Source organism: Quercus suber, unplaced genomic scaffold (assembly GCF_002906115.3).
Source record: "Quercus suber isolate HL8 unplaced genomic scaffold, Cork oak 2.0 scaffold_797, whole genome shotgun sequence".
Taxonomy (NCBI): Eukaryota; Viridiplantae; Streptophyta; class Magnoliopsida; order Fagales; family Fagaceae; genus Quercus; species Quercus suber.
In genome coordinates this window covers 20065-42429 of record NW_027070232.1, presented here as the reverse complement: position 1 = coordinate 42429, position 22365 = coordinate 20065, and the positions used below count along the sequence as shown (strand labels likewise).

The 22365-nt window shown below is 33.6% G+C and overlaps 2 protein-coding genes and 1 long non-coding RNA gene across 3 annotated transcripts; 1 reads left to right on the top strand and 2 right to left on the bottom strand.

The window, feature by feature from the left end:
* The first annotated feature begins 2337 nt into the window (after positions 1-2337).
* On the top strand, positions 2338-10461 carry LOC112038718 (ABC transporter C family member 10). Its single transcript, XM_024071564.2, has 12 exons — positions 2338-2580; positions 2984-5061; positions 5311-5631; positions 5712-5798; positions 5916-6497; positions 6573-6737; positions 7184-7478; positions 8331-8545; positions 8854-9159; positions 9407-9470; positions 9548-9787; positions 9883-10461. Exons 2-12 carry the CDS (start codon positions 3004-3006, stop codon positions 10005-10007), a joined length of 4458 nt encoding a protein of 1485 aa, XP_023927332.2. The 5' UTR covers positions 2338-2580; positions 2984-3003; the 3' UTR covers positions 10008-10461.
* Positions 7179-11084, bottom strand: LOC136064908 (uncharacterized). Its single transcript, XR_010626559.1, has 2 exons — positions 10934-11084; positions 7179-8111 (listed from the first exon to the last, which is right to left on the bottom strand). It is a non-coding gene; the product is annotated as an uncharacterized LOC136064908 (long non-coding RNA).
* A 2923-nt stretch (positions 11085-14007) lies between these two features.
* LOC112038723 (uncharacterized) lies at positions 14008-14871 on the bottom strand. The gene has a single exon (XM_024071568.1). The coding sequence runs from the start codon at positions 14869-14871 to the stop codon at positions 14008-14010; it is 864 nt and encodes a 287-aa protein (XP_023927336.1).
* Positions 14872-22365: the final 7494 nt, after the last annotated feature.

Sequence of the window (22365 nt, the reverse complement as noted above, 5' to 3'; positions counted from 1 at the left end):
AGCCCAAATAGAGTCCTTGCGCTAGTAGGACTCTGGAAATCTTGTATACTTGGTAAAAATCTTCCGCATAAGAAGGAGACTTATTCATCACGTTTTGGATTCTACAAGAAGAGTCCTATAAGGAAAAGACTTCCGCGCCAAGGAAGGGATGTCAACCTCAAGCCACTATAAAAGCCCCAATACCCTCACAAGCCAAGGTACGCATAATTAACCCTCTCTAGCACTCTAGAGCCGTGAGCATACTTTCTAACTTGACCTTCGGAGGGTATTTGGCCGGCACCACACCGGTGCTCTCTGTTAGGTCCTCTTTTCTCTGTTTAGGTGTCGTTTCGAGGGTACGAGCATTGTGCAACTCACTGTTGATATTTTCGGCATCATCAATCACATTCAAAATCAATGAGTCCATTAATCTATAATATTATCTACAAATAGAAGATAATTATGTGTGCTTGCTATTAGATTGCGTTTCCGCACAACATTTGTATGATAGAGAATTCTACTGTAAAGTGTAAATGGTTTTATTAGACAGTTTAGCAAAAAAATGGTTTTATTAGACAGTTTCACCCTAAAAGACGTTAGAAAGCATTTAGGAAAACTGACACACTTAGCAGTTTACATATACTAAAAGATAAACTAATATATTTTGATAATTTAATAGAGATGAACATGGTTCAAATATCTTTTTCATCATTATAATTATGGAATTATAAAATAAAATAAAGAATTAAGGTTACCTTGAAATATGAAAATGTCATCAAGAGTAATAATCATGAGAGAAAAAAACTGCATGTGAATATTTTATTCCTAACTAGAGATTGTTGCAAGAAGGGAGAGCGTAATCATTGGTTATGAGTTATGACTATAAAGGAGGATATTTGTTGTAAGACAATACAAATCCTCCACGAAAATTATACAGATGCTGTCATGCTGCGGTAATGGGCATCTTGGCCCAATTCATTGAATACACTGTCTAGACGGCACCTAATTGCACTGGTTCATAAATTCTTTTTATATATATAATTTAATAGGAGGGTGAAGAGGAATTTCATCAGTGAATGTCTTGTTTAAAAATATCAAGAGTGATCAATCAATTGAGTTACAAGCCTACAAGGTTATTGGATTACAATTTTTATTGTAATATTAATATTTTAAAAATTTTACCATCCAGATTACAATTTTTTTTTCTTTATTTTAATTTGCACATTAAGTTTTGTGTTAGTCTAATTTTATTTACTATTTAGTCTATGAAGTATGAACCGCATATTTTGGATATAATTTAAAGTTAAATGAACTTAAAGTTTAAACATTTTATGATAAAATATTTATTGATCTCCGATCGTCTTAATAGTAAATATATAGTAAATATTAGGAGTATAAGATGATAACATAATCATCACTATTGATTCGTCAGAATAATTTTTTAATGAAAAGTTAGGGAGTTGTGTCACATAGAGTTACACGATGTGTGTGTTTGTCAAATAGACCTATAAAAAATTTTCATATGACATCTGCCATGCTAATCACTAGTTTGTTTGGACGGAAATTATGTTCTAGGGAAAAATATTTTTCATAGTAAATTTCCAAGGAATTTTTTTTTTTTTTTTTTTTTTTTAATGTTTGGTTGTGACTTAAAATGATTCTAAAAATATTAGTTTTTCTTTCTTGATTCACATGAAAAATTATTAATATTTCATGTAGACATATTGGTAGCAAAGCATATGACACAGACAGCGGTGATGGGGGCATCAATGGTGTGGTGGTAGTGATCGTTGCATTGGTGGCCGGGCATTGAATGTGGTGTGATGGGGCAAACATTGACAAAACATAAAAATATGTAAAAATATTAATATTTTTTCTGAAACAATCGGAGCTTTAATTTCAGATAAGTTTTGGTTGGTAGAGCAATTTTTGAGTGTGTTTCAAGAAGAAATGTATATGGTAATTGTTAAGTCATATACACTTCTTTTCCCAGTTCTGCAAATTAAGGTTGAGTTAACTGTAAATTTGAATATTCTTTGAGATTGACCAGACATCTATGATTATTGAAGTAACATACTCATGAAAATGACACACATGGTACTTGAGGTTAACTTGGTGTGAGTTGTATTGAAATAATATGAGAAAAAATGGCATTTTTGGCATAAAAAGGCAATGACTGTTAGCTTAAAAGTAGGATCAGGACAATATAAATTGCCTTAGAAGGTTAGCTCAAGATTCTGTGTCACAGTCTTACCGGTTGTCTTGTATTCAAAAATAAAATGCGGATTTAGTTTGGGCATTTACAGAATATATTGAAAAGACTCAATGAACATAGAAACGTACTTCTTTTGCAATGTATTATTTTCAACTTTATATTCACACTTTCACGGTTTGAGTACGTAACATATTGGTTTATACTGCATTTCTTTACGGCGTCCTTTTTGTCATTGACGCTAAGCTTTTCAGCTAGATCATTCTGGACCTTTAGACATATGTTTGCTTCTGTAAAGCTTCAATATTTAAGTTTTTTCAGCATTTCTAGCATTGGAAGGGTTGTCCTGCTATTGAAGTGAATGCTTCAGTTTGCTTGAACTACTTTTGGTAATATTACTTAACTTCTTGTCTAAACATCTGATTCATTTCCAGAAGTTTGAATAAGAGATATGGAAGGCAAACTTAATAGCTTGTTGCTATTCATTTTCTCTTTCTTTATGTCCCTAACTCGAACTTTATAATTACGTGGTTGAAGAATCAATCAGATCATTCATGTTTTTCAATCTTCCTAAGAAGATAGACATGAGTTTTATTACTTAAGAAAGAACATGGAATAGTAACTATTGTGTTTGTCTTTCACTCACTTGAACTAGAATCACTGATTTTAGTTTCATTTAAATGATAATACTTCTACATAATCTGACATATATTTAGTCTTTGTTTCTTTCCTTCTTTTGAAGTTGTTATTGCAGTTCATTTCGGACTGTCGTTGTTGTTGTGTTTGTTGTAGTATTGCAGCTCTTTCAATTCATGGGGATGAGTCTCTGGACTGTTTTCTGTGGGAATTGCTCGAAGATAGATGAAAACACATGCAATTATGATATTATATCCATATTCCAACCATATACATGCACCAATCACCTTTTGGTCATTTCTCTTGATCTTCTTCTCCTTGTCATATTCTTATATATCATGGTTTATAGATCAATCTTAAGGAAGAACAAAATACCCTCAAAGTCTAAACACTTCTCTCCAATGTTGATATGCTCAGCCATTTATAATGGTGGTCTGGGTTTGGCTTACTTGGGTTTGGGGATCTGGATAATTGGTGAGAATCTGAATGCAAAGAGAACCATATTACCTTTGCAGGGATGGCTAGTATTGCTATTCCAAGGCTTCACATGGATGCTGCTTGATTTTGTAGTAATTATTGAGAAGCTACGCCTTCCAAATGTCGCAACAGCAAAGCTTTGTTCTATTGCCACCTTCTTGTTTGCAGGATTCCTCTGCTTTTCTTCTCTTCTGGTTGCTATTTTGGAAAAAAAGGCATCTATTAAGATGGTTTTAGATATTCTTTCTTTTCCTGGAGCAATCTTGTGCCTCTTGGGCGCTTTTCAGGAACATAAATATGTGGAAACTGATTCAGACATCAGTTATGATGCATTGTATGCACCTTTGCAAGGTGAGGAAGCTAGTGACACTGGTGAAAATTGTTCAAATGACAACGTCACTCCTTTTGCCAAAGCTGGATTTCTTAGTAAAATGTCATTTTGGTGGTTAAATCCACTGATGAAGCACGGTAAAGATAAAATCCTTAAGGAGAATGATGTTCCACAGTTAAGGCAGGAAGATAGGGCGCAAACATGCTACTTAATGTTTGAAGAGCAATTGAGCAAACAACAGAAAGAGACATACGATCTGCCCTCTATGGTGTCAGCAATTTTTTTCTGCCAGAGAAAAGCTATTTTAATTTCTGGGTTATTTGCTTTGATCAAGGTCCTCACAGTCTCCAGTGGTCCACTATTTCTCAAAGCCTTCATTGAGGTTGCTGAAGGAAAAGAAGCTTTTAAATATGAGGGCTATGCATTGGCTGGAGTGCTCTTCTTAGCAAAGTGTTTGGAGTCATTATCAGAGAGGCAGTGGTTCTTTCAAACTAGGTTGATTGGGCTCCAAGTAAGATCTTTCCTATCTGCAGCTATCTATCAAAAGCAACTAAAACTCTCAAATGCTGCTAAGGCGAATCATTCTCCTGGTGAAATAATGAACTATGTCACAGTAGATGCCTATAGAATAGGTGAATTTCCATATTGGTTTCATCAAATGTGGTCAACATGTCTTCAGCTGTGTATTGCATTAGCTATTGTCTATTACTCTGTAGGGCTGGCAACTGTTGCAGCTCTAGTTGTTATCATCTTAACTGTGCTTGCAACTTCACCAGTGGCCAAACTGCAGCATAAGTATCAGACAAATCTCATGGTGGCACAAGATAAGAGACTGAAGGCCATTACAGAAGCTCTTGCAAATATGAAGGTCTTGAAGTTGTATGCTTGGGAGAAACATTTTAAGAATGTTATACAAGTGCTGAGGAAAGAAGAACTAGAGTGGATATTAGCAGTTCTAATACAAAAGGGGTACTATCTGATTTTGTTTTGGTCATCTCCCATTTTAGTATCAGTTGCCACATTCTGGGCATGCTACTTCTTTGGAATTTCACTCTCTGCCAGTAACATTTTCACATTCCTAGCAAGTCTGCGTATTGTTCAGGAGCCTATCAGAATGATCCCTGATGTTGCTGGAGTGTTCATTGAAGCAAAGGTATCTTTAACTCGGATTTTAAAGTTCTTTGCAGCACCAGAGTTGCAGAACAGATATGCAAGGCAAAGGTGCAATGAGAAAGAGCTAGAGCAGTCCATTTTTATCAAGGCCACTGAAATATCATGGGAGACTAATCCAGCAAAGGCCATGCTAAGAAACATAAATTTGGCAGTTAAACCAGGAGAAAAGGTAGCTATTTGTGGAGAGGTTGGCTCCGGTAAATCAACCCTTTTAGCTGCGATTCTGGGAGAAGTTCCAAACATCAAAGGCATAGTAAGTAATCATTTCAATCCTTACCCATGGTTTAAATAAAATTTCAATTGGCACATAGTATATTCTTAATTATAATAAATAAATAAATAATGTGTGAAGAATTTGATATTTAGGTTTTTTTTTTTCCCTACTGCACTTTCTAGAAGATTCGACTCACACACTGATTTATAAGCATCAGTTACATGGTAGACAAATTAAATGAAAAAATAAAAATAAAAATAAAATCTTGCTAAAGCTTTAAACTTCCAGGTTCATGTTTATGGAAAGATAGCATACGTTTCTCAAACATCCTGGATTCAAACAGGATCTATTCAAGACAATATTCTTTTTGGGTCTCCCTTGGATTCACATAGATACCAAGAAGTGCTTAGAAAGTGTTCTCTTATAAAGGACCTTGAGATGCTTCCAGTTGGTGATCAAACACAAATAGGAGAAAGAGGTGTTACTCTAAGTGGTGGTCAAAAGCAGCGGGTTCAACTTGCCCGTGCACTTTATCAAGATGCAGATGTTTATCTCTTGGATGATCCATTCAGTGCTGTTGATGCACATACTGCAACCAGTCTATTAAATGTAATGACATTTCTTAACCATGCAATTTATGCTACTAATGTTTCCTTTTCTAAGAGAAATCTAACATGGCTTGTTGCCAGGAATATGTCATGGAAGCTCTGTCAGGGAAGACAGTCCTGCTGGTGACCCACCAAGTTGACTTCCTTCCTGCATTTGATTCTATTTTGGTTGGTATATCAGTGACACTACTGCTGCTTTCTCATTAAAATTTCACACGGTTTTTTTTCCTTTTAAAATATAACTTTGCACACAAGCAGTTTACATAAACTTTAAATTGTTGGCAGTTTATGTCTGAAGGGCAATTTCTTAGAGCATCCACATATGATCAGCTACTAGTTTCAAGTCAAGAATTTCAAAACCTTGTCAATGCACACAATGACACTGTTGGTTCCCAGAAACATGCCAAGTATGCTTCTTTCCAACAATCTAAAACCTCTACAAGTGAAATTCTGAAAAGTTGTGAGGACGAGTTAAGATCAACTTTAGATCAATTGATTAAGCAAGAAGAAAGAGAAACAGGAAACACTGGTATAAAGCCTTATATGCAGTATCTGATTCAGAGCAAGGGATTCTTGTGCTTCTCCTTGGCAGCTGTATGCCACTTCATGTTCTTAGCTGGGCAGTTGATACAAAACTTTTGGTTGGCTGCTGAAATTGAGGATTCTAATGTAAGCACAGTGAGATTGATTGCAGTTTACTCCGGGATTGGGTCTATCCTGGTTTTATTTATACTCCTCAGAGCACTTTCTGTTGTTGGTTTAGGTTTTGGGGCATCACTATCAATTTTTTCTACACTTCTTAGCTCTCTTTTCAGGGCACCAATGTCTTTTTATGATGCAACACCTCTGGGAAGGATACTCAGCCGGGTAAGAGTTTCAAAATTAATAGTTGCTATGCTTCAGAAAAACTTACTGGGACTTACATTGGTATTTACCTTGTAGGTGTCTTCTGATATGAGTGTCATCGACATTGATGTGGCTTACAAATTAAGTATTGCTCTTGTTGCCACCATGACTGCATACTCCACCTATGCAATACTGGCTATAGTATCCTGGCCAGTCTTGTTTGTCATCATACCCATGGTTTATCTGACTATTCTTTTACAGGTACTACAGATACCAACACTAAAACTGATTGTATGATTTCTAAAAAATATATTTGTTTATGATTGAAAGGAAACAAACCCATTTTCTGCCTCTGATAATTATCCTCTCAAAATGCAGCACATATTAGTATTGGGTGTGGTATCAATACATTATCAATGCTAATTATTTAGGTCGCTTCATTGTTCTCCTGTAGATATTCATTTAAGATTTTTCTTCCCCAGAATACACAAGTTTGTCAATTGACCTACTTAAAGGACTTAATTTGTCCGCATTCTTTAATGTCAAAAAATGAAATGGGTACAAAGTTGGAACTCACCAACTCTCATCAAGTGATATTTGTTCTGATGCCATGCCCTGCTAAATTTAGAAGTGTCTTCCTATCTTGATTTCTTGTATATATTCTGACTTCTCAATGAACTTCGACACTTGTTTTTGTTTAAATACAGAAATACTTCCTTGTTTCTGCAAAAGAGTTGATGCGAACGGATGGCACAACCAAGTCTTTGCTTGCAAGCCACCTTGCTGAATCTATTGCAGGAGCCATGACGATCAGAGCTTTTGGGGAGGAAGAGCGGTTCTTTTCAAGGAACTTGGACCTTATTGACACAAATGCAAGTCCTTACTTCCATGGTTTCTCAGCCAACGAGTGGTTGATCCAACGTCTGGAAATTCTATGTGCAATTGTTCTTACATCCTTAGCACTTGCCATAAGTTTGCTTCATATTGGAGCTTCCACTTCTGGTTAGTAATATCATTCTTCAACTATCAAAATATTTTCACTTTGTATTATGTAGTTCAATATCATGCTTCTGATGCTTGTCCATTTCATAGTCATCAGTGTGTGAGCTTCAAACAGAACATGTGTTTTCTAGAAGCAACATTTAAATTCAGCACAGGCCAACACTAAAACCATAAGGGTCCACAATAATAGCAGGCAACATCATAAGAACAATATTGTTCTTCAACAAAATTTACTTGCTGGCCCAAAGAACCACATAACCCCTGCCTTGCCATTTTGGTCTAGTACAGCCAAGCCTTCTCTTAGTGTGCAAGTATTCATTCATCTTCATATTATTTCAAATCATGTCTTGTTTGTCCTCCCTCCCTCATTTTGAGATCTTAAACCTGCATTAATTAACGCCTATAATGGAACCTATTTTTCTTACTGCTGGTCTTTCTTGAATATGAACCATCTTGCTCAAGCTCCTTTGTTGTATTTCCATATGAGCAAGTCATAGGATTTCTGGCATAATATAATTTTCATTCCAGGCTTACACTCCTCCTGGTATCACATCCACCATCAGAAGCTTCATCAGCCAACATCACATGGCATGACAATGGATTGGTTTTACTTGAAAAATCTGCCCCACATTACTAGAACAATTTGGAATTTACAATCATGGGTTGTTAGTTTGAGATAAAGTTCATTTTTTATTGACAGAATGTAACTTTTTTTTTTTTTTTGAGAGAATTATAGAATGTAACTGATCATGCTATACAATATAACTAGTACTTAAGCAATTGTTAGTATAAGTTTTCCATATATGGCATAATTGTATAACCTATTTTTTGCTTATCAAACTTTGGATGCAGGATTTATTGGAATGGCATTGTCATATGGTCTTTCTTTAAATATACATGTTATCGCTTCTGTCCAAAGCTGGTGCTTGCTAGAAAATTTAATTGTTTCTATAGAAAGGCTAGAACAGTACATGCATATTCCTAGTGAAGCTGCAGAAGATATAGAAGGTCACCAACCCACACACAGTTGGCCTGTTAATGGTCAGGTGAAGATATGTGATTTGAAGGTAAATGTACACCCCAAAAAAATTACTGCCTTTTCCATTCACAACTTTTAGAAATATGGAAATGTATTTACAATACTTTTATGCTTTTAGACATTGTTTTAGTTGAAGTAGTACAATCAACATTTGGGGATGGTGTCTCATATCATCAAACACATTGAAATATTCATCACTTGTTTGTTTGTTGAGAATCCATAGCCAACCTCAAAGTTTAGGGACTAAGTCTTTCCCTTTTTTTTTTTTTTTTGGTTTTTTGTTTGTTATTGTTGTTCTTGTTGCTGTGTTTGCAATGTTAAGACTGCATGAAACAGGTAAGATATCGGCCCAATGCTCCACTAGTTCTTCAGGGGATTAGTTGTATATTTGAAGGAGGACACAAAATTGGAATTGTTGGCCGGACTGGTAGTGGAAAGACAACTCTTATCAGTGCTTTGTTTCGTCTGGTGGAGCCTACAGAGGGAAAAATCATTATAGATGACATTGACATATCCACAATTGGGCTTCATGATCTAAGATCAAGGTTAGGAATCATTCCACAAGAGCCCACACTTTTTAGCGGGTCTGTGAGATACAATCTTGACCCATTGTCAGAGCATACTGATCAGGAAATGTGGGAGGTAAAGTTCTTGTTTAAGTTATTTTGGTAAACATCATTAGCATGGATCATTGTATGACGCTGTTATATTGCACAATCTACCACATTAAGTGGCCTTTAGATGTTGTAGCATTGTTAGGATAATGAAATTCACACTGGATGTAAGTTGAGTAGTCCCAAACTGGGTTCCTGGAAAATTTTATCAAAACATAATACTGTATTAACATTCAGTACTTACCAAGGAAGTTTTTCTTATGAATGTGCAAAAGGTTCTTGAGAAATGTCAGCTTCGAGAGGCTATTCAAGAAAAAGAAGGGGGCTTGGATTCCTTAGGTAAGAAGATATTGTGTGTGTACAAGTTGTTTAAAGGTCTTATAAAATCACAACTAACAACCTGGATTGCATTGCAGTCACACAAGATGGATCAAACTGGAGCATGGGACAGAGACAAATATTTTGTTTGGGACGAGCCCTGCTGAAGAGAAGCCGGATACTAGTTCTAGATGAAGCCACTGCATCAATTGACAATGCAACCGACTCTCTTCTCCAGAAAACCATACGGAAAGAATTTGCATACTGCACTGTAATAACTGTGGCTCATAGAATACCAACTGTGATGGACTGCAATAAGGTGCTTGCTATTAGAGATGGTGAGTTAATATACCCCCAAGCTCTTGTACCAGGAACTATTACATCTTATCTATGATACAACTAGTGAAAGTGATATATTATTGACATTAACCAGGTAAAATAGTGGAGTATGATGAACCAATGAAGCTGATGAATAAGGAGGAATCACTGTTTGGGCAGCTAGTCAAGGAATACTGGTCTCATTCTTCAAATGCCAGCATGTACTCAGAGGATTGGTAGTGAAGCTAGATGTAGCAACTGGTGGGGAAACTAATCCTACAAGATATCAGAAGGGTGTTGTTTAATACAAAGGCTATGTGGCTATGCCTTGAAAAAAAACATTATTAGTTAAGTGGATGTCCCACAAGTGCATCAACCAAGGCCACATATGATATAGAACAAGTGTCCCTGGACTTTCTAGAGAAGTTGGATATTCAGAAGTCAAGGCGCAGGGCAATGTAGTTAAATAATTTTTGCCCATTATTGCTGATTTTCATACCTAAATTTAGTTTTATATTATTTTAGCGTATTTTATTCGGGTAATTTAGTCTTTTAGCGAAGTTATAGGAATTGAAGAAATTTTTTTGTAATTTTTATTTTTAGAGAGGCCTGTCAAAAACCCTAATAACTATGTATTTTTTAAGATTGGTTTCAACAAACTGAAATAAAAATAATTCTCTAAGAATTTCCCAAATTTCATGTGGATTCCAGGTTTTTGTTCCTAGATTCGTCAAAGATTCGTTAAGCTAGAATGATATCTAGCTTACTGTGTTCCATTGAATGCTAACATAGGACTTTATGACTTATTATCATTGTTATTTAGGAAATGCAATATATTCTTAAAGGTAATTACCAACTCTTTAAACGTTGTGACTAGTTCCTATGTACTTTTTTTTCCAGGCAGGTGAGTACTCAATAAACCAATACATGACTCCCCCCCCCCCAAAAAAAAAAAAAAAAAAAAAAAAAAAAAAATTGGGGAAATAAGTGATACATATAAAGTCGGGTTGGAAATTTTATTTTTAATTAATTTGATAGATGCAAATTGAACTACAAGATTCTTAGCAAAATGGATTGTAACTAATAGACGAAAAAAGGTTATCTTTGAGCATAAACAAATCTTTCAATCGAAAAACCAATTAGCAGAAACACTAACAAGAAGTTACCTGCTGAGTGTTGATTTTTAGCAGTAAATGCAAATAAAACCGCCCACAAGGAGAAGGTGTGTCGTTAGACCCAGGAAACACTCTCATAACTGTCGGTGCTTGGAAGTTGGAACTGTTTGGCTTGGCACCAAACAAACCGACTGTCATTTTTTTTTTTTTTTTTTAATAAGGACTGGGTGTCCTTTTCCTTTTTTTCAAAGCATTTAATTCTGTCAATTTTATGCTTTAAATACGTACAACAAACTATTTTATAATATTTTTACAAATGATTATTAATTCTCATTTAGGCCTATTATTATTCTATTAATATCGTTTTTTTATTTACCAGGGGAATATAATTTTAAAAGTTGATAGACAAAATTAACCCAACTAATACTTGAGCAATCTTGATTTTCAAAATTAATTGAGACCCAATTTTTTTTTTTAAGAAATAATTACAACATGTTGCTAACTCTGCAACTCGAACTCTTTCTCCTCTAGACCTCCTGTCAATTTTATGCTTTAAATACGTACAAACTATTTTATAAAATTTTTACAAATGATTACTAATTCTCATTTAGGCCTATTATTATTCTATTAATATCGTTTTTTTATTTACCAGGGGAATATAATTTTAAAAGTTGATAGACAAAATTAACCCAACTAATACTTGAGCAACCTTGATTTTCAAAATTAATTGAGACCCAATTTTTTTTTTAAGAAACAATTACAACATGTTGCTAATCCCGCAGCTTGAACTCTTTCTCTTCTAGACCTCCAAGCACTTTGTGCATGGAGATATGCCAACTCAGCTACAAAGCCTTTGGCGAGACCTAATTAAATGTACTAATACATAATTGAAATTATTTAAACATGAGCCAACCTGACCAATAAGCAAGTGATCTAATATCTAAACCGATTCAAATTTTAATTAGACCATTTTAGCATATGATCCAACCAAATCCAATCAAACCTAGTAGGTTTTTCAATTTGAATGGATTCTTCAAAACCATATGGGAATTTTTGTGTACTTCGATTAAATAGTTCGGCATTTTATTCTTTTGAAAAAAAGAGGAAAATGTTATAATGAAATCTATGAATACAATATCTTACATGATGTATTTACAATTACTTCCAAACGAATATAATTTTTATGAAGTTATTACAAAGAAAACTACAAAAATTTGAAAATGTTTTAAACTATTTTCATTTCAATTTTTTTGACATTTTAGTAAATATTTTTCTTTAAATAAATTATTTTTACTTCCATTTGCTCTGAACTTCTTAATATTACTTTTTCTTTCATAATTGAATATTTTGATTATTTCTTTAATAAGTTAAACTCTCTTTTTTTAATATATCCTGTTCATGTATATATTTATTTGAATATTGACTCCATATATTTATATATTGTAATTTAAGGAATTTATTTGACCATATAAAAAAATAGACTTTGTTTAGTTGGGAGCTGGAAAAGTAGATGAACGAAAAAGTCTTTTATTTAATCGAGAAAAAAATAATAGACGATATAAAATGATGTTTTTATAAATTTACTCTCACATAAAAAAAAAAATTAATAGTTTATAAAAAAAATTAAAAAATTTTTATTGAAAAAAAAAAAAAAACAAAAAAAAAAATTAATAGTTTATAAAAAAAATTAAAAAATTTTTATTGAAAAAAAAAAAAAAACCTAATGTGGAAGATGGAGGGGGGCAAATGGGTAAATTCTCATCTAAGCCCTACTTCCTCTCCTATTTTCTTATTTATTTTTGAGGAGAAAAAAAAACACCTAGGCCCCACCAAAATCACCCCTCCTCCCCCTCCCACTCCTCCTTCCAACCAAGCAACCCCACTATTCAAAATCCTCCCCTATTTTCTCGTTTCAATTTTTCATCATCCCACAAATCACTCCAACCAAACACACACTTAAGGAATTCATCATGATTGAATGTTGGCCCTTGCAAAAGCTCACTTTTAGATTTGCACATCTTTTCTGATCATGATTGAATGTTTGTGATTTTGGTGGTCGGTTCTTTATTCCCTACGTTGAATTTTCAACTCTTTGCCTAGGTTGGGACTTGATTTGCATGTTAGTGACAGGTAAGATGTTTCTTATAGAATTTTTAGGCCTTTTCAAATGCCAACTCTTGATGGTATTCACGGCTATAGAGATTGTAGAATGAGAAAAGATGATTGCTATACAATTCCCTGCCCATTGTATGGGTAGCATATAACATTATTATATTTGAGAGCTTTTAATGTTGCAAAATGTACAGCTAGTGGAAAACCAGACTTCTTACTCTACTCTGTAGATTTTGACTTGAATCTGTATATTATCATGTTGTTTCCTGTAGAATTTACAGGCCTTTTCAAATGCTTACTCTTGGTGTTCATGGCTATAGAGTTTGTAGAATGAAGACGGTTGTCCTACACTTCCCTGCCCCTATTGTATGTATTGCATATAAAAGTTAAGGTTAATGGAAAAGTAGACTCCTTAAATGAATAAACATTGAATGCAGTTCACTAGAATTCTTGACACTAATCTATATAGAGCTTTTTTCCAAATTTTATTTCCTTTTGATGTTGAATGCTGTAGATGATTTGGATTGTAACTTTTTGGTTGTGACCATGTAAGTAAAATAACTAGTTTGTTAAGTCCAGCTTTTGAACTCCACCATCATATGAATTTGTCCCTGCTGAGTCTTCCAGCAACACAGTCTCTGTGTACAATTTACGCTTGTAGTATTTTTTACTCTCAATCATATGCGAAAAAAATTATCATTGTTTGCTTTCCACATATAGTGTGAGGCACAAAATATGATCGAGTGTAATATGAATTTCACTATGAGTTAATAACATCTAAGCAGACAGATCCTGCCAGCGGTTTGAAATTGAAAATATGACAATGACATTATGAGTCTATGACTACTGCCGTAAACTGCAAATGCAGCATTCACATATAAATCTTATTCAATTTTGGGCTAAAATTCACACAATTTATAACAGGTAACTGGTAACGAAGGAACAAAAGGGAAAATAAATAAATATTTCTACAAAAGCAGAAAATAAAAAAGGGAAAAAGAAATATGAAACAACTATAGAAAACCTTCATTCTCAAGGACTGGCTGAGTTCTAGTTACAGCTGCAGAAGGCATCTTACTACTACCAACCCATCTGCTTTCAAGAATCAGGTCTTCATCAGCTTGTCTTTCCATTACTTGAATCTTCTTCGTCTTCAAAATCCTCGCAGAAACCATCCCGGCATAACCCATCAATACAATCCCAGGAATTCCAAGCACAAAACCAACCACCCAGAGATACCACCTACTCTGCTTACTCTCTAATGGGACACCAACTGAAAAATGACCTTGATCTCTAAAGTAACAAAAACCTGACAAATTCATTTCACTAAGATTAACTGTCCCATTACCATTAAAAGCTATGCATCTTCTCTTAGAGATGTCGCCGGAGAATGTCAAACTGGTAAAATTAATCAATATAGGCTTGCCCATTGTGCTGAGATTGAGCTTTCTGACGCTTTTATCACTAACATTTGACGCATCAAAAACCATGAAGCCAACAACAGGAGTGATCAGTGAGTAACCTGGCATGCCATAGTAGTGAGAAGACAAATTGCCTAAGTTTTGATAGACTATAGCAAGTCTCTTTACATGAGGCACGGACATAGTTCTTGATGGAATGTGAATGAAGCTTAAATCAGCTCCCTTGTTCCACAATGTGTTACTTCTGACCCGGACAATTGAAACTTCAGTGCTTGAAAGATTAGTAGGAAGGACAGCTTTGTATAGAGCACCCGTGAGAGGCCGGTGTCGAACCAGTGTTTTGAAAGCAAATTCTTGAAGAGAAGCATCCAAGGAATCATTAGCAAAGCTGTCAGAGCCATTGACAAATGAGCAAGAATACAAGGTGAGAATCAACAAGATTAAGTTCCAACCCATGTTGGATCCCAATTAGACTAGCTCAACAGTTTATATCCTCAACAATTTCCATCAACTTTTCCACCTTCTTTTAGTAGGTTCATATACATTCAACACTTAAGAACTTTCAAGTCTTCCATTATAAGGGATGATGAAGAAGGATTAGTACTTTAATATTGAAAATATTTTGTTATTCTTCTTTGATGATACTTTTGGAGAAAAAGAAATAGCATGCTTAGAAATGGGTCCCATTATTAGAGGACTGAAGAAGTTGGTCTGTCAAGGTAGCACTTGACTTTTGACAGCGTGATCCAATTCGGAATTGTGGACATTTAGGCAAAACGTCACAACCAGATACCATTTTAAGCAATTGATGGTTTATGATGGGAAAGAAATTAAGAAAGGGACAATCTTCGTCCATGAATTACGGGCAGCGAACGTGTTAGCAGAGCCAATAACATGCAGTGATTGCTCAACATAGTCATAGGAAATTTAGCATATGGAGTACGTGTCCCATGTAATTGATGGAACATAATGATGCCTAAAAATTCTCAGAAATTTAAAAGAGTTGGGCCCTCAATTTTTTGGGATTTTAAGAGAAATATTTTCAGATTATGCGCATCCTTGTTTTACTTAAAATAATAATACAAAAAAATATATTATTATATCATTTAATTGACTTGACTTCCTCCACTTTTAACTTTTTGCACCAGTGGGTTCTTTTTACTTTTCTTTTTTTCTTTTTCTTTTTTTCTTGTTTCTCAGAAAAAGGGAAACTTTTTTTTTCTTTTTTAATAATTTCATTCATATTTGAATTTTAAATTACATAGCATCTTTAGACTTTAATGGATATTTAGACTTTAATGGATATTGCTCTTTGTTATCGGGTTAAGACGTTAATAAGTTTCCTTTGAGTATAAGCAAGATTCAAACAAAAGTTATTTATTTATTTATTAAAAACTTATTAATTGAATTAACTGAAAATTCCATTATTTTAAAATCTAACAATAAACTGTTTCTCTTGATTTGTTTGTAAAGTGGTCAAATTATGGAGTTGACTATAATTTTGTTTCCTAAATACAAAGTTCAAAACACTGGGGATGGGATTTGAACCCGGATGTTTCACATAATACTGGCGAACCATAGAACTTTTTGTACAGCAATTTATTAACTTACAATGATTGCATTGGACACCATTATATTATTTAATTGACTCCTCTGTTCTTCGCGACGCTGCTTAGGTGTTTTCAACATTCTTACAATCAGGCATCTTGGTAAAGCCATTAAAATTATGGAGAGGTGTAAATTCTATCAAGACAAAAAGTAAGTGACAGCAATCCGTAGTTATGACTATCATTTTGTTTCTAAGATACATGGCATAAATCAAGAATAATCGTTTCTAATGTTTTTTAAAAGAAAATGTAGATATCAAAATGCAGGGGCGGAGGCAGATGTAACCTTAATTCTTAAGTAGTTCCACGTATAGAGAAAAAACAAAAAAAAAAGGACTCCCACTTGGTTGAAACAAAGTGGCTCTGACACGAAAAAAAAAAGCAAAAAAAAGTTGCCTCAAACTTCCACCTTGTCACCTATTTTTCTGTCCTTGTAGGTAGCTTTTATCTTGTCTCAAGTTTGGCACCTGCTTCACAATTTTTTTTTCTTTTCTATTTTTTTTTTCACCATTTTCACTAGTAATGATACTCTTTACAATATTTTATTGTCTATTAATGTTAGAGATACTACAAATTTTACTACTTATATATTATAAATTGATATGTCACCAATTACAAAAAATAATTTCAAACATTTATTTATTATATATTGTTTAAGTAACACTAATAATATTTTTACTATATCAGTTTGTAAACATTTTGTTGTAAATTTTGTAGTATGAATTGATTTTTTTTTTAAATTTATTTTAATGATATGAAATATATTTATTTTCTTACAATTGTTTATTTATTTTGTTATTATTATTATTATTATTATCGATTAATATGTTTTAGAGCAATTTCACTTTAAATAATATCTTTTAATTTTGCCCCCTCTGAACTAAGAGAGAGAGAGAGAGAGAGAGAGAGAGAGAGAGGTACTCGCAGATAAGCAAAAGAGTTAAATTCTATGACAATTGTGATAGTGAGGTTTTTTTTCCTCTCTTTCTTATTATCTTATTATGAATAAGAATTTTGATTCAAACTAAAAGATAACACAAACAAACAGAACTATAACACTGAACAACATAATTATAAGAATTATGATTAAATGATTAAATTTACTATTTTTTAACCGCTTAAACTTTTGGAATAATTAATAATTTAACATGGTATCATAACAAGAGGTCCTGAGCTCAACTCAATCTCTACTCTACCTCCTATTTAAAATGTTAAAAATTTTATGTGGTTGACTACACTTTTTAAGGGAAAGATTGTGCCCACACATAAAGAGAAACATTAGAATTATATAATTAAATTATTCAAGCAGCACATAAGCTAAAGACGCCAAACAAAGGCAACGCAATGTCACAACCAACACTAGACTAAACAATAAAATGAATTATGTAAATGGCTGATGTGGAATTCAACACACACTTAAACGATCTATCCATTTGAATCCACACAATTTGAAATATCACATTGTTCTCCAATTAAAATTCAACCATGCTTTTGCCAAGCATTGGCCATAAATCACAAGGGCTATTATCCTTCCCTAAGGGTCCATTTGGTTAGGAGGATGGAAAAATTGAAGGATAGAAAATGGAGAGAGGGTGGAAAAGTGGGTGGTTAGAAAAAAATTTAGTTTTCCTTCCATGCGTTTGGTTGAGGGAGTAGAAAAGTGGAGATATGGAAAACTTTTTTTTTTTTGGTTGTGTAAAATAATGAGAGGAAAGAAAATGTAATTTGAATAAATTTACTCGCATGCACCGTAATACATAAATTTTTTTAATAGTTTATAAAATTAAAAATTTTAATTACTACAAACTTACAAACTCACACAACTAATAAAACATCTAGCAGAAGAAAAAATAATAAAATAAAAAAAAAGTTGACGTTTGATATGATAAAAATATATACATAAAAAAATAAAAAATAAAAAAGGAAGCAAAACAACACCAGCCAACCAATGTGGCACAATATCATACTAGGCAAAACAAAAAGAAGAAGATAGAGGAGGTAAAAAATAAAAAATAAAAAGCAACATTAAATAAGGGGAGAGTAAATGGGTAATTTCCCATCATAGTATCATACGCACTCCTTCCCCACTTTTATCTCCAGTTTTCTCCCCACTATTTCCTCTTAAATGTTGCCCATGGAGAAAATTCCCCCACCCCCATTTTCTCTCTCCTCCCACCCCCCAAAAAACCAAATACCCACTCTCTCCCATTTTCACTCCTATTTTCTCTCCCTTTATTTTCTCTCCTCATTTCACCCCAACCAAATGAACCCTAAGGATAATTAAATTAGGAAAATAAAACTATGATAAAGTACCTTATTTGCATTGTATTAGACTCTCTAATTAAATTCAAACAAATAATTGTATTGAATTTTATTGTCATTGTTGTAAGGACACAACTCGAGTCCTAGGCCCAAAAAGGAAGTGGATCTAGGCCCAATGAGCCCAATACAATGAATTTGTAGAGAGTGAATTAGAAAACTAGGCTATAATGAGTTGGGTAACAATTATAATGGATCCAGAAGACAATAAAGCAAAAATGGATTGGATTTATTTAAGGAAAATTATACTCAACATAGTTTGAGAAGATCAATTTTTGTATATATTACTTGAAGTTGGTTACAAATATGGTTTGAATTGCTATAGTACTTCTTTCTTCCTTTTTCGATCCCCCTCTCTTAGGACCTTCCCTCTAATTTATACCATTTCTCCCTTCTCATCTCCACCCTCCACGTGGACAGTAGATTGTTTGTGTTGAGCCTTGTCCCATCAACACCCTCCTGAAGTCTTTGGGGGTAGTTGTAAAGTTGAAAAGCACTGTTCAAATATCACTTCCTCATTAATGCAGCCAGAGAGTTAGCTACAGAGTATTTAATGCGGTAGTAGCAACTTTCTCTTAGATATTTCTTAGCTTCCATTTGTCATATACATTCACAGTGCATATCCTTATTGATAGAACTTCCTAGAACATCATCCTGGATAATAGGACACACATTTTGATCTTTGTTTCATTTAGCTGAAGGGATATTCCTCCTTGGCCTACCTTCCCCAACCTTCTCATTTGTAGCTTAGTTATAAGGCTATGAGTCTTACATCTTCAATACTGTTTATATGTCCTCGGATCACTCAACATCCTCGGCCAAGGCCCAAGACCCAATATATATACTTTTGAGCCCCTTATCCCTACAATTGTAATGTTTTATTGACCCATGCAATAGTAGATGTTTGAATTTAATTGGAGAACTTAATGTATTGTACCTAAGTTTTACCCAATTAAATTCAACCATGTGAGTTTTAAACCAATAAAACCACATGATTAAAGTTAGTTTGGAAAATTTCCTATAAGTTATTCCCTTCGTTAAATTGTTTTATAATAAGTCATGCACAAAAAATTTCACTCTATATTCATTAATCCTTGACAAGGTTTTTTTTTTTTTTTTTTTTTTTTTTTTTTTTTTTTTTATCTGAGAGAAAAATCATACTCTAGCCTAATTTAAATGTTTGTGTGTGAAACTCTTTTGTGGATATTTGTATCCTAGAACTTACCATCTTAACTTATAAGAACTTGTACTTGTAAAGTGACCATCATGTCAATGGTACACAATAGTTTACAAGATTTTTACAACTGGACTAAACTAGCCAATTCGACTAGTTAGATTGTAAACCAGCTAATATTTCGGTTTGTTCATATTTAAAAATTTTGAAAAATAAAAAGGGCAATAATCAAAAACCATTGCCTACACTACAATTATATAATTATTAATTAAATTATTTTAATTTCATTACTTTTATTATTTGGTCGAATTAAAAGATAAAAATTAGTCTCATTGGCTAGCTAATTTGGTTTTTAAACTTCATAGTATATTTGGTATATTGTAATAGAATATGTAATGAAATAGTTATTTACGTGGAATAGCTATTTTATTTTATTTTATTTTTATTTTTTTGAGAATCAGCTATTCAATTATTTGATTGTATCTTTGTAAATACAAATTTCTCAAGTTTGGAAATCAAACAATTGAAAGTTCTTCACAAATATAATTTGTATTGATTGGATAGTGAATAAAATTCTATGTTTTTTATCCTTTTACCCAAAAAAAAAAAATCCTCTGATTCTATCTTCTTTGTAATCTTGACTTGAACACAAAATCTTCCTCACTTTGGTTGGAAGATGGATTAAACAATCTTCATAGCGAATCTCTAGCTTTGAGCTTGTTAGAGATTTGTTGTTCTTCAAGTTCTTTGGAGATTCTTTGAATTTGAAGGATTTTGGTTTACAGTTCTTTAGAGGCTTGATTCGATGAAGTTTAATGATTTAGGGCTTTACAAAGGTTATGGAGGTTTTTAAGCTTGATTCCAATAGAACTCCAAGTCTTGAAAGAATGATTCAAATGAATTTCTTTGATATTCTTTGGACAATCTTGAGGTAGAATTTCTCCAGAACTTTGACGTCTTGAAAAATTGATGGAGTAAGAGGGATGTCCTCTATTTATAATGGTTTTAGAGGATAAATCTCACTTCGAATTGATCTCCTGGGAGATAAGTAGTAAACTTTGATTGGCCCAAATTTTGTTTATAGATAATTATCTCTATTTATCTATTTTAATAAATATTCTATTTTGATAAAGATAATTGTTAGGTTTTAAAGATTTAGAAATTTATGTATTTAGAACTTTAATGTGTAATGTTGGCAAACCATGATCAAAACAATATGTTTAAGTCTTGTTTAGGCTTGCTCAAAGTTGGGTCTTTCATGTAAAGTTGGAATCGAGAGGCTACAGATGCATTGGTGCATTTTGGCCTGGCTCGATCGATCGAAAATCGGCCAGAATGTTTTTCTGCTGAATTTTTCAACTCCGCCCTAACTCATTAAACGTTTTGGGTTTTCTGTTTTTACCCTAGGTATATAAAGAAAAACCCTAGCCATGTTTTTAGAGTTGCTCCTGTTGTATTGTGGCTCATTCTTTTCTGTTTTGTGTAAATCTCTTGTGAGATCTAGAGGAGCTTTCCTTTACATAAAGCTTAGGGTTTTCTAGGTAGAGATTACTTCAAAACCTTGATGATCAACTCGGTTGTTGCCATTGGAGCTTAAAGAATAACAAGCGTGGGTGCTTTTAGCTGATTGGAGAATCCAAGAAAGAAGGAGTTCGTAGATTCAGAGCTTGCACGTGGTCGTGTCAGTAAGTTCTACTGGTGGGTAGCAATAGGAAGTCAAGCGGGGAGCTTGTAAGTCCTTTTGTATGAACTTCGATTCTTTCATAGTGGATTCAGGTTTACCTTAAGGATAGTTAGGTCAAATCCTCCTCAGGTTTTTTACCGGTTTGGTTTTCTTGAGTGATCATATCTTGTGTTATTTTTTATTCAGCTATTTTATACTTTTGATATGATTGTATGTTTGTGATAACCTAGAATTGCATAATTTGACTAAGTAACAACTTGGTAATTACCTAGGTTAATCTGATTGGTTTAAGGGGTCTAAAGTCGTTCAAGTGATACCAAAGCGGGCAGCTCTCTTGTTGGATATTTTTTGATCTCTGAGCTGATCCTTGACCACTGTTGTCATGGAGCATGGACACTTTCTCGTTGTTCCTCCTCACTTTAATGGGAATAACTATACTTATTGGAAAGTAAGGATGAGAGCATTCTTGAAATCCATTGATGAGAGAGTTTGGAATTTCGTTGAGTACGGATGGGAGAAGCCCACTACTCCTGTAAGTGAATGGAAAACTTCTCAAAAAGAAGCAGTTAGTTTCAATAGCAAGGCTATGAATGTCATCTTTAATGCTGTTTCCATGGAGGAATTTAAGAGAATCTCTAATGTTGAGGCTGCTCATACTGCTTGGAAAATCCTCCAGACTGTGCATGAAGGCACAAAGGCAGTTAAGATTAACAAGTTGCAGCAATTAACTTCTAGATTTGAAAGCATTAGAATGTCTGATGATGAATCTTTTAATGAATTCTATATTAAATTGAATGATATTGTTAATTCTGCTTTTTAATTTGGGTGAAATCTATGATCAACCCAAAATTGTTAGGAAGATTCTTAGATCTTTAACTGAAAATTTTAGACTCAAAGTAATTGCCATTACTGAGAGTAAGGATGTGGACTCCATCCCTGTTGATGAGTTTGTAGGATCTCTTCAGTCTTATAAGTTTGACCTACCCAAAACTTTCAAATCCAAATCAATGGCTCTTAAGTCTATTGATGATGTTGAGGTTGGTGGATTTGATGATGAGCTCTCTGCTACAGAGATTGCGTACCTTGCCAAGAACTTTAGAAACTTTCTTAGGAATAACAACAGAAAGGCAAAAGGTACAAACACTGCTATTTTTTTTTTTTTTTTT